Here is a 12,998-nt window from a genome sequence, read left to right as displayed (position 1 = left end):
AGTCATCGACAAAATTATTGGTGACCGCAGCAATATACAAGGTTGGCATAGTATCCTCAATCATAAAGAAAAATATTGGATCATTCATCTAGGGGCTCTTTTTCCCCCTGGACTTAATGACCACTTATGAACATGTTTTGGAATATAATGGATACTATAGACTAAGATTATAATAACTGTTTAATACAGCTAACCTGTTGTGATATGCAATACTATTGGGATACCCATGTTACCTATATTGGTTGATATGTTAGACTGTTTTGGTAGTAATCATGTCACTAATTTATATTTTTCTATTATCCAAAATTTTTTTTCGGTCCTTGTATACCATTATTTAGATACTTTTGTATGGTTATATGTATTTCTGCTTTTCCATATGAAAATATCTGACTATCCATTTATTTCAGTAAATTGGATATGTGCAGTAACAATTTGGATAAATATTGCAACTATCTATGCATACATTTATTGTATATACTATCCTTTCAGTATATATACAAATTTTTTTCTTGTCACACTTTTATGCTATTGCTTTATAATTATGTTATATAATATATATATATATATATATATATATATATATATATATATATATATATATATATATTTATATATATATTAACACTTTTGTAATAGGTTGATATTACTTTGAGCCGACTAACACTTCCTTTCATACTTGAAAACTGTGTTTAAAACACTTAGATCCTGGTATTTTACTCTATTATGTTTTCAACCTAAGGGTTGTATTATACCATTGTAATCATTGGTGGATGTAACTTATAAATATTCATGACACTGGACTTTGGAATTCAAGCTAATCACACTGAAGAAGGCTGTTAAGCTGAAACTGGTTTGTTATTTTTATTACAGGACATTTTTGTTCTGTAATTTATATCTTTTTCAACAATAAAAGGATTCTGACTGCTTATGCTGACCTCTTGCGTTTGATTTACATTGGTTTGGCCGAGCATACCGTACTTGCGAGGAGTTCTGTTTGTTTACTTGATTTTTGTTAAACTCACCATAAAAATCTATTTCAGGCAGGGTCAAGCAGGGTCAAGGCCCACTCCACAAGGACCTTGGCTTCTTCTACTGCTGTTTGGAAAGGGTTGTATTCTAGAAGCTGCTACTCGGTCCCCTGTATGCACTTTTGCAAAGCACTAAAAGCTTGATTCCATCTCAAGGTCCAGATCAAGCTTTGCTAGAACTATTCTCCAGGGGCTCCTGAACTCTTCTCTTGCTACCTCCAAAATATAGTAAGCTATGGTAATCTACCCATATACCTAAGGCTACTGCAGTAGTGATCAATATGATGAACATAGTACTGTTGTGTAAGGTGGATGTACCATGATAACAGATGACTGAATAATCACTGCTGCATTAGCTGCTCCTTCCCTCCATTTCCCCTTGTGTGTGTGTGTGCGTGTGTGTGTGTGTTTGTTTATTTTTTGCGTCAGGGTTTGGACATTTATTTTTTGTTGCTCCTAGCATTGCCCTTTCAAGGCTCAGCCTCTCTCTCGCTGCTGGCAGAAAAGCTCTGAAGGGCTTCACACCCTAACTTGTCTTTTAGTCAGCTCAGCTCAAGCTGCTTGACAGTTTCTGTGCATGGAAAGTACCCTGAAGCCTTGGAAGCTGGCCTGCTGCTATACCCTTGGCAGGATACAACTCATATACCCAAGGCTAATGCAGCAGTGATCATTTGAACATCTACTGTTATGTTAAGTTCTGCTGTACTATCCTGAACTTTCTTTTGCCTGCCACACTGAAAATGGTATAAAAAGTGTTACAGCAATTCAAGCAGCATAACTATAGGGTTATTTAGTTATTTTTACATTTTTAAGCAAGCAACTACACTGTTTCATGGACCCTTTTCAGGCACAAGCTAGGCCCTTTACAAATTTGTACAGAATACAATATAAAATATTTTGGTAACATGAGATGTATATCAACAATTCAATGATACAAGCAAAAGTTACAGAAGAGCAGCTGACTGTGTCTTTTGACATGTACATGGAACAGTGCAGAGAAAGAAAAGATAGGAGTGGGCATGGAAAGTTAAGGAGAAGATAAGGAAATAAAGAGTCCGCATAGAGAGGCAGCAAAGAAAAGTCTTAACCTGGTGTATCAAAGCAATAACGGTAAAATATTTATTTAAGATGACTCTTAAGAGACTTGCAGAAGTACTGAAAGATCATCTATTCTCTGATTACTTGAAAAATCACACTCCAGTTTGCAGGGGTTAATTTGGCAAATGATCTTTCAGCAGCAGCTAAGGTGAATGGGGGTCTAGCTAACAATGTATTGCTAGCATTTTTTAGTGAGTTTTGGGTTTCTCTAACATGCAGCAGATTCTTTATGTGTGGGTAGTAGCAGTATAAACACTAGACACCAAAGATATTACTTTAATATGACATATGCTGGGCGAAACACTAGACACCACAGATAGCACTTACTAATGACTGGGTCAGGAAGAAACACTAGATACCAGAGATATCACTTGAATATGATGTGGGTCGGGGCGAAACACCAGAGATATCACTGAAGTAGGTCAGTGGGTGGGATACTAGATACCAATTAAGGTAGGATTTTTTTTTCTAAGAAATTGTGATTTACTATGTAAGCACTCACTGACTGTGCCTGTGATACATGTCCTGGTTGAATAGTATCCCTTTTTACAGCCTACCTATTAAAAAATAAAAAAATGCACATGCAGTGTAAAGTGAATTGTACTTATTTATGTTTTATACATTTCCTTTTACATGCTAGTAACACTTGGATATGCCCATTTTGTCTGCATTTACATACATGTCATCAGCAGTCAGGACAAAGCAAATGTATGCATTACAGCACTTACATACATCACTTGGATTGTCATGGTTTAATTAAACTAAGAAAATGTTGAGAAGTGCCATTTTGTATTTACCAAAGACATATTAAAATTCTCCTGTGCAGTTTGGCATAATTACATGATCACAGCTTGACAGGACACATTCAAAATATCTTATTAAATACTGCTTGTACTTACACATTTCCTCCGTTGGTAAGGGAAGTGGTGCTTTGCTGTCGGGATGGTATTCTGGTAGTGGCAAATACTGGGAAGGTGGCAAGATCTTGTGTTGGAGTAATCAAAGGCTGGAACATTGAAGGTGTTCTTGACTGTTCAAAGGAAATAAACATTTATGAGACATGTATGTGACAACAGCTAATTCCATTGTACAAACTACGTAAAAGGCTTTGTATAATGTTTGAAAACTGTTTAGTGTAGAACTGCATTATTCAACAAACGGAATATTCTTCTCCATTTCTGTTCACTATTTTTTGTTGTCTGGCATGCTTCAAAGCAGATTTATTATTTTCCCCCCATAAACTACAGGACACTATTTGATATGTGAAAAATTGTAAGACAAGGGCCACAGTCTCCAGAAAAACACCAAGCACAGTTGATACCAAGGATATTCTTCTCTAATTTGTATATAGTAAAAGTGAGCTGCCCTAAACATTGCAAATTCCCTGCTGAAGATCTATTATTTTTCATGAACCACATGCAACTACACTTTATATCTGTTTAGATGAACATTTTAGTAGATTTTTAACTTAAAATATTCAAAAGTAATGAAATGTATACAAGGGAACATGGCCTCCAACTCTCTTACCATGTCATCTCTGCCTCCACCATTTTTCCTGTTTACTAATATTTAGATGTCTCTTCTGACACACCACTGGTGTTTATGTGTACTGCATGTGTTCACCCTTCACCCTCAAAATTTGGTTAAACCAAATGGAGTCAGGCAATATGTGATACTATGCTGTCTCCTCTGTTTGTTTTAATGCACTTATCCACCCTCAGATGAGATCTAAGACAGCAAACTTTCACAGAGATGCTTCTCCAACACTCACGCGCTCCCATCTCCAATAGTGCTGTGTGGTTGCTCTCTTGCCACAGATCTCATTTGCGGCTTTTTGCACCACACATAATACTCCAGTGTTCCTTATTGACTCATAAGATAAGTAGCTTTTTGAATTTCTTTTGTCTCATTTTCCTCTCTATTGTTATTAATTTGTAACACACACTGACAACCTTTTATTAAATGTTTACACAGCTTCTCCCACCTGCCTCTCAGAAGCCTGCCAAAGCCTTTTATCCTCTAACAGGAATTTTTTTTTTTTGTTGGGGTCAAGCCCTCCTTCTCCCTTGTACCCCAGCTAATTATATATACCAACTCTGTGACTGCACATCAGTGGGGTAAGCTCCTTTTTCTACCTTTTGTCTTCTCTTAGCAGTACCATGTGGGCTTTATGGCCCCTTACTTACATACTGCCTTAAGGTCGCTAACAGCAGTGTAAATAATTCAAGGTATATATATATATATATATATATATATATATATCTGTGTGTGTGTGTGTGTGTGTGTGTGTGTGTATCTATGCATATTGTCTATACATATACAAGTGTCTCTCTAAACAGAAATGATCATTTTAGATTTTTTAGATCTAAAATGACTGAAAACAACAAAAAGTAAAACTCCTTTTTTTTTTTTTGCTGGGAGGCAAGCCCTCCTTCTCCCCTCATACTGCAGCTAATTATATATACCAACTCTGAGACTGCACATCAGCGGGGTAAGGGGTAAATCCCCTGACCCTGCTGCAGCATGATCTCATACAAAATGGTTCTGGCAAAAACCTGGTTCAAAAAAACATTCCCTCTTATTTACAGCTGCAAAAATGTTTCACTCGTATGACCATACACTGTTTTGACCTGCAACTGTATAGTCATTGTGTGTGTTGTTATTGTATTTATTAGGAATAGTTAATGTTTGTAGTACAAAGTAGTTAAAAGTTAGTATTAGAGTTTATGACGACTTTGTTACTGGAGTAGAGTGTTTATGTATTTCAAGTTAGGCATATTTACTAAAGAAAAAGAGCTTCCCCTACATTTTGCCCTGGGACACCCATGATCTTTGCATGCAGGGGTAGCTCGTGCTATTGGACTGCAGGACTGCAGCCCCCCCCCCCAGCTATAAAATGAAAGAAAAATAATTTTAATTAAGCTGCAAAGTCCCAGAACTTGAACTGTGCATGCGTACTCAGTGAGTTCAAGATTTCTGTAAATCCAGACTACTGTTAAACCAGACCAGATTATGAAGAAAAGCCATCACTGTACAGATGCCCAGAAGTCTGTGTGGTTTGTAACCACATAGACTGGAAGGAGATCTGTCTATACAGGTGCGTGTGTGCGTGAGAGTGAAATGCCCCAGTTGACTATACCTGGTGGCTAGAGTTACTCAGGCTCAAACCCTGTACCTTGGGTACAGGTAGCAAGAGCCTGAATTCCCTACCCACCACCACTTGTGAAAACTATCCAGATTTTTGCCTCATATTTGTTCTGTTCCTCATAAAATTTGTGGTTTTCTGGATTTTTGTAATCAGTGAAAGACTGAATTCACTAAATCATGACAGGCATTTGAATTTCAGACTTCATATTCTTCAGAAAATACATGGCAACATAAAACCTTTTATTCTAGCAATTTTCTAAGTTTATAAGATTAATATTTGAAATGTATCCCTATTGTTTGGGCTGTATTCTCCCATTATTGGCTTTGTCCATGTTTTTTGTGCTAAGAGGTTAAGAGCTATGGTGAGAACTGAATTCACTAAATGATAGCCATTTAAGTTTCAGTATTTCTGTCTTTCAAGAAACAGCTGATTTGGCATAGCGGTATATTGCTCTTACTATAGTGCACAGGGTCTTGTGTCCAAGATTTGGCAGTGAAGTGCATGGTGGTAACACAGCATTTTATTCTAGTAACTTTCCAAGATTATACAAGCAATGTTTAAATGTGTTCTTGGTTTTTGGGCTTTTGTCCCCCCACTATAAATTTTGGCTTTTTCCAGATTTCTTCTGCTTCAAAGTTGAGAGATGCAGTTGAATTTCGAGTGAATTTTACAAGGAGCTGAGAACTTCAGGGGAAGAGAAGTTTAGTGTTGCTTATGCTGAGTCTGCTTGCATTGTTAGTAGCATAACAGATTGAATACTTGCTTTTGATGCAGAAGGCTGTGGGTTATACTGCCACATTATGTGGATGCACTGTTGATACTGTACTGTGTATTACTTTTAAAGGGGCTGGATGTTGCAGTCCTGAGAATGTCCTCTTTGGTGGAGATACCTAGTAGCTATGAACCTGTTATCGGTTTGCCATCCATTCCCTATTACAATATTACTAGCTTATCATTTTTTAATGTAACATAGGCAATTTATTCCTCAAGGGCAACAGGCACTTTATTTGTAGATGGAACAATGAAATATAAAGTTGTTTGCTAGCAGCAAACTCTTCATTAGTTACAGATCTCTTTAATGTGGAATTATTTTGATGACTTTTACTTCTGCATAGATTGCGCATATTTACCGATACTGTTGGACTGTAGAAGTTTGAGAAGACTTTTATGATGGAAATATTCTGAATTGGGCAGTTTTGTCATTATTGGCGCATGCATTTTGTTTCATTGTTTACTGGAGAAAAGTTCAAAACAATAAATTTAAAACACCCTCTAACAACTGTACTGTATTATACAAGGAACATAATTTAATACAATCAGGAAGATGTTTATTGATTATCTGATCAGCTCAGGAATGTCCCCTCCCAGTTTTTGATTGGATATGTTCGATTAGGAACCAGTTAAATCAACTGTCTACAAGAACAAAGTTTTTTGTTACTGAATATTTTCACTGAGTCTGAATGCTACTGAAAGCGATGAAGCCAGATTGAAGCAATCACTTCTCTTACTTCTTCATTTTTGGGGGTATTTATTGCCCACACCTAGGAAGCCAAGTCTGTTGTGTAGGATTTCTGCCACACAATTCTCCCAGCTGAACTATACCTCTCAACTGTCCAGATTTTCACAGAATGAATGGATTTTTGCTTCTTATTTTTTTTTTCAAATAATTTTTTTATTTATTTCACATACAGGAATGAATGAACAATATATGAAGACATGAATATGCAAGTAAGCTGAATACATTCTAAAACTCTAAAACAGACAAAAGTATGTACAATATATACAAAAACTAAACTGAATTGAAACTAAACTAACTTTAAACTAAACTAAATTAAATTAATTTAAATTAAGGTGCTACCATCTGGGAAAAAAGAGTTTAAAAAAAAAAAAGGAACATTGAAAATTGAATGGATATCAGCGGATCTCTCAAATAAACTTGAAGTGATAGTCATACCCAATAATTAAAACAGAAACTCTGAACTCAATTAGATACAAAGAATTAGGTCAAATAAGCCTTTCCAAACTTTTTCAAAGAGGACTTTTTTCCTAGGTCCTTTTGTGATAAGTTTCTGTGCTGCAATATATGTAAGGGCCATCTCCTTGAAGTTATTCCAACAAAGTCTGGTGTGATCTAACCAGTTTTTAGTGATATATAGTTTAATCAGGGAGCATAGAATGACTAGAACATGCATATCTAATCTAGAGAGTTTAACAGTGGGTATATGAAGGATCACTAATTCCCAAGAAAGAGCAGATTTGTGGTATCCCATTTTCTCGAGAGACTTTTAATGAAGTCCAAAGTTTATGAGAATATTTACAGAACCAAAGTATATGTAAAAGGTCGGCTTTTGGTAAGGAACAACACGTACAGGAGGGGGAATTCTTGGGGTCAAACCTATTAAGCACCGAAGGAGTGTAATGTGTGTTGTTATTCACCATTAATTGTGTGTAGATGAGTTTTTTTAAATGGGGAAAGTTCTAAAGTGGTTTTTAAAGCAGATAGTTTTTGTTCCTCTGGAAGAGGGGTTCCACATTTGTCCAAGTAACTGGAGAAAAGACAACCCGAGTTATGTATTATGGAGTCCAAAAGATTATACGATTTGGAGAGCATTTTCTCTGAGCACGAAAAGGCATGTATAATTTCATAAAGTTTGGTAATATCCTGACTGTTGGTCAGAATATAAGCAAATTTTGATGATACTAATTCTCTTAGTTGACGGAGGATAATCGTGTATTTATTATAGACCTTGAGGATTAAGTGGTGGGCAGGAAGTGTTATATCCTTATATTGAAGAAAAATCCCATACTATAATATCCTTAATGAGAGGAAAGTCTGAGAGATTGATCATCAAGTTATTGATCTTAATGTTAAGATTTAGATGGAGGGGTTGAAGTAAAGGAAAAGACTTTGTCAAGGTTGAGGGATTTTATCAGAGATTGGAAGAGCTTAATTTTATGTTTTAATGTATTGAATAATTTAGAATTGTTGAGAGCTTCTGGGGAAAGAAAGGAAAGAGCATTGGGATTAAATTTGTTGGCTAAAACATGTTGAAACCATAATTTCATCCAAGAAGGAGAAGATTTTTGCTTCTTATTTTTGATTTGTTCCTCAAAATGTGTGGTTTTCTGGCAAATCATTTAGGAATGAAGTCACTAAATAATGACAAACATTGAGTTTCAGATTTCATACCCTTCAGAAAAATGCAAGCTAAAGCAAGACCTGTTATTCTATCAACTGTCTAAGTTTATACAAGAGAAATTGTTAGTAATGTTTGCTTGTTCCCTCAATATATTTGGCCTTGTCCAGATTTTTTGTGTTAAGAGGTTGAGAGGTACGTGCAAATAAATCACTTTATAGAATTAGGTATATCTAAACCTCTCAACTGTCCCTGATTTTGGCTCAAAATGTTGCTCTCCCCCTAATAATCCCTATGCACATGGCAATTTTGAATGAAATATGGAGGGTTTACAATTAATAAATTATTTATTTATTTATTTATTTATTACAATTGTTTACCGGGAAATTCCGACTGGACACAGGGGAGAAAAGCTCCACAGAATAACATGGTAGATGGTAAACACTAACAATCAAGGTATGTATACAGTAGAGGTGATCATGACATGGAGAAATATAGGAGCAAATTAGGTACAATTGAGTAGTAAGCTCTAATTACAAAATTGAGAAATAAGAAGTAAAACACAGAGCTACAAATTTTCTAAACAGTAACTAGATAACAATAACAACAGACTAAATGATAACTAAATCCTAGAAGGATTAACAAGCAGTGAGCAATTTTCAGTTAAGTTTTATAGTGATAGAGAGGATACTCTATCTAAATCTGGGAAAGGAGAGAAGGGTTTGAAGGGGGGGTTATTAATCGAGGTTTGAACAAGGACCAAGCCAGTAAGAATTTAGGTGAGATTTAAGTGATATGATTTAAGTGTTATAGAATAATTGTAATGATCAGAGTTACTGATTACTTTTATTTTAGAAATGCATGTAGAGTCTCTTATTTTGTCAGCTGCTCAACTTAACAGTACTAATATTAAAAGTGTCCCTTCTTTGACAGGTTCCCAGCTGTATTGTGTGGCTATTTTATATTTTTGCATCAGATTTTTGATCTGTCTTTCATAAAATAGTGGTTTTCTGGCAAATTAGTGGCAAAAAATAATGACAGACATTTGAGTTTCAGATTTCACACCCTTCAGAAAATTCATACTAATGCAAGACCTACTATTATCTTTCTAAGTTTATGAGCAATATTTAAAAATTGTCCTTATTTTTGAACCTTTGTCCCACTTTTATTTATGTCTTTTTCCAGATTTCTGGCTGTGAGGTTAGGAGGTATGACAAATGTGCCAGGGCCATCACCGTCAGCTAGGGACATTTCAAATTGTGACATACTTGTTGTACCCCACTCCCCCATGTAGTGACTCTGGATGTGTCCAAGCAAGGCAAGGAGCAGTTATGCAGTGTAAGTGTGCAGAGTATTCCCTCATCCAAGGTAGACACAACTACTACAGTGGCTTTTCATCAGTCCTTGATTTTGCAGAATGTTCTGGTTTTCTGTCTTATTTTTATACTGTTGATTTATGCTTGTAATTATTCAGAAAATGCATGTTGTTGCAGTGCCTGTTGCTCAGTGTTTAAGGAGCAATGCTTTAATGACCACCAGGTAAGCTTGTCTGAGATTGTAAGATGCAAGTAAGCTTTAAAAAGCATACTGTTAAAGATGTATCAACAAGGAAAGCCTTTTGTTGTTGGCATGCAGATAATATTTATATAAATAGATAATGTATAAGCCTTAGGTACTGAAATGCATATGACAGCATTTGTAATAAAGGATAGGATTACAGTATTTTCAGAAGCTCATTATATTTGTTTTTGACTTGCAGTCATCTTTACAGGCTTTACTTGTAAACTAAACAGAATGCCAATGTATCATGTGTGGTCGATAACCTGTGGAGTAATCCTTTAAGCAATTTATCTTGAGCTTGTTTCTTGTTTGCTGTTCATTTTTTACTTTGATCATGTTTTCCCCATGAACCAAGTAGATAGTTGTTGTCAGACAGCAGGTCTTTTTTGGATAAGAAACATTTTTACAAGTGAGGGTATCACAGAAATTGCTACTTTCAGCATGTTACTTGGTACTTTTATAAAGCTAAATATAAATTATAATTAGAACTGCAGTGCTATGATAAGTGGTTTGAGTTGAGTGCTGCTTGTTTTTTTATACTTGATTTTGACTGGCATTCTAATCATGTATTTAAAAAGTAATTTATTTTTCATACCTCGCAACCTTTTCGTTTCCATCTAGATATTGAGTAAGCTGTCATGTAGCCAATGCACTGAAATATTTTTTTCTTCTCCACTTCATTTTGTCTTGATTGAACTCTCATAATGACGGTTTGGCACCCAGGGCAGCATATTTAATTAAAGTCCCAGTTTTTGTGGTTGACCACACACCTGCACATTGGCCCCACCCAATTAGCTGCCTCCTGCAGCCCCCCCCCCAGTGATTTGAAATGACCAGCCGCTACTCTTTGCAGGGTGTACCTAGGTCAGAAAAATTGTCTGTACTACTGTCCAATTTGCAAGGCCTTTGGCCATTGCTCCTGAATTACCAGAAAAATCAGTTAATTCTGAAGAGGATCTTTTTACCTAATACACTTAGCTACTCCAGAGAAGCCTAAGAAAGATAAGAATAAAGAGAAGACTGAAAATCTTCAAACACTAAAGAGGAAATCAGACGACTCATCTTTTCTCTGATCCAAAGGTTCTGAGATAGGATGTGCTCTTCTCTCTTCTTTTGCAGAAAAGCCTTTCTCTCCCCATAGGTTTCCACATTCAGAGCTAATAATAGTTATTTATGAGATGTCTCCCAGGTCAACAGCAAGCAGGCATTCCTCAGAGAGGGAGCTTCTCCACTTTGTCTCTAGGCTCCCTTCCACACCCCACACCCCCATTAGGTATGTCAGGTCCTTCATGAGTGCCAGAGATGTGGATTGAGTGCATTTGATGAGAGCCTTCTTGAAGTGTCAGACTGACATGGGTGTCATCCCATCTCTCTCTGTTCCAGAGGGGAATTATGCTGGACCTTCTCCCCTTTGTTCCTTTCTTGGTTCATATTTCTGCACCAGTGATTTTACAGCCAAATGTTATCTGGAGCCTGGGACTACTAAACTAACTGGTTTATGTAACTTGGTTTTGGACCTGTTGCACCCAATTCAATAAACACTGAAGCTTAAAAATGATGATAGAAACTCGGTGCTGATTTTTTGCCTCAATCTTCAGCACCGATCGACCTGGTGCCATTTCTGGTGTCACAGACTTTGACCTCCCAACTCTTCAGCACCAATCTCACATATACCTTTGGAAATGAGGTGGCACTGGGTCAGACCTCCCTGGTACCAGCTGACTTAGGGTTAGTGTTTGAGGTTATTTGGAGGATGGTTACTTTTTCTACAAGAACACTGACACAGACTTCAACAGTGCTAGCTCCTCCCTGGATTACCCTAACTATCATTCTATGCCACAGCTCCCTCATCAAACTTCCCAAGGTCACAGCAGGACAGATAGCCTCAGACAGTCAATGCTTGTTCATTCTGAATCCTCTGAGGACTCAGATTCCCCTCAACCTGGTGTTCCAAGTAAGAGCATGTGTAAAAGGAACCACATTGACTCCCCTTCTGAGTCTCACTTCGGGTACTGACTTGGAAGATTTTGAGGGTTCAGTACAGTTCTGTCCAGAAGGTACCACATTTGAATTGATGAGGCAGAGGGAATCCTGGACCACCAACTAAACCTCTCAGGGTGAGGAGGTGCTGTTTGGGGCCTATCATTCAGCACCCTCTACTTCTTGGGGTTATCCGTCCTGTAGACTGTCTAATGGATTTGGTCATAGGATCACAGCAAGTTACTAGACTAATGGCCCTATAGCCTTTTTCAGCCTAGCCTTTCACACCCCAATTTATCAAATGATTAATGCCCATGAGCTAGAATGGCTTAGGTATATGCCTGTGACTTAGAGTACAAACTGGCCCTATCCATAACGGCCACAGGTGACAAACCACGGGTGAATTTGTGATTTTCCATCCAATGGTCCAAACTGCATTTGAATAGGCAGAACTCTGTTTCACATGAATGGGGAGTCTGTTCCAGAGAAGGTGTAATCTCAGAGTCACATACCTGTCCCTGCAACATGTTTTATGTTACATACAAGATTTAGATCCTTAGATCAGGTAATTCTAGTACTGTTTTGAGAATGTGTAGCAGATCCATCAGGGCTGGATCTGAGAATGTCTTGTAGGATAGACATAGACTGCTCCTCATTGGTCTGTAGGAGACCAAGTACAGGGACAGCACAAGGAGGAAACAGCAGAAACCTGATTCTACAGAAGTCATCCCAAAAAACTGGATGAGCTATTTTGTATCCCTAATGACAGGCAGTACTTATCCAAGGGTCCTTTGGCAGATTCCCTGGTAGCAGTAACAGCAACCAAGAGAGTGTTGCCTGATGAGACAATATCTGTCGATCCGCCAAACAAAGAGTCTAGCGCAATGCACAGAATGGGAAACTGCACTTACACCTCGGGAACATTTGCCTTGAGAATGTTAAATTATGCCACTCATACGGACCTTGTCCAGAGAGATTTAGTGGAGTAGGCTTTAACTCTCCGAGAAGACCTCATACACCAGAATCTTGGCAGCAAATGGAGACAGC

The 12,998-nt window shown here is 37.2% G+C and overlaps 1 protein-coding gene across 1 annotated transcript in view; it reads right to left on the bottom strand.

Annotated features, from left to right (window-relative positions):
• CACNA1B (calcium voltage-gated channel subunit alpha1 B) overlaps positions 1 to 12,998 on the bottom strand; it is a 3,578,581-nt gene that overhangs the window by 382,025 nt on the left and 3,183,558 nt on the right. Inside the window, exon 44 of the mRNA XM_044058770.1 lies at positions 3,026 to 3,156. Within this exon, the coding sequence (XP_043914705.1) occupies positions 3,026 to 3,156 (131 nt within the window). The remainder of the gene's footprint in view (positions 1 to 3,025; positions 3,157 to 12,998) is intronic.

The sequence above is a fragment of the Protopterus annectens genome, chromosome 16.part0, assembly GCF_019279795.1.
Source record: "Protopterus annectens isolate FY-2018-M chromosome 16.part0, PAN1.0, whole genome shotgun sequence".
NCBI lineage: Eukaryota > Metazoa > Chordata > Ceratodontiformes > Protopteridae > Protopterus > Protopterus annectens.
The sequence above is the reverse complement of the archived record's forward strand: the minus strand, read 5'-3'. Positions and strand labels throughout refer to the sequence as shown.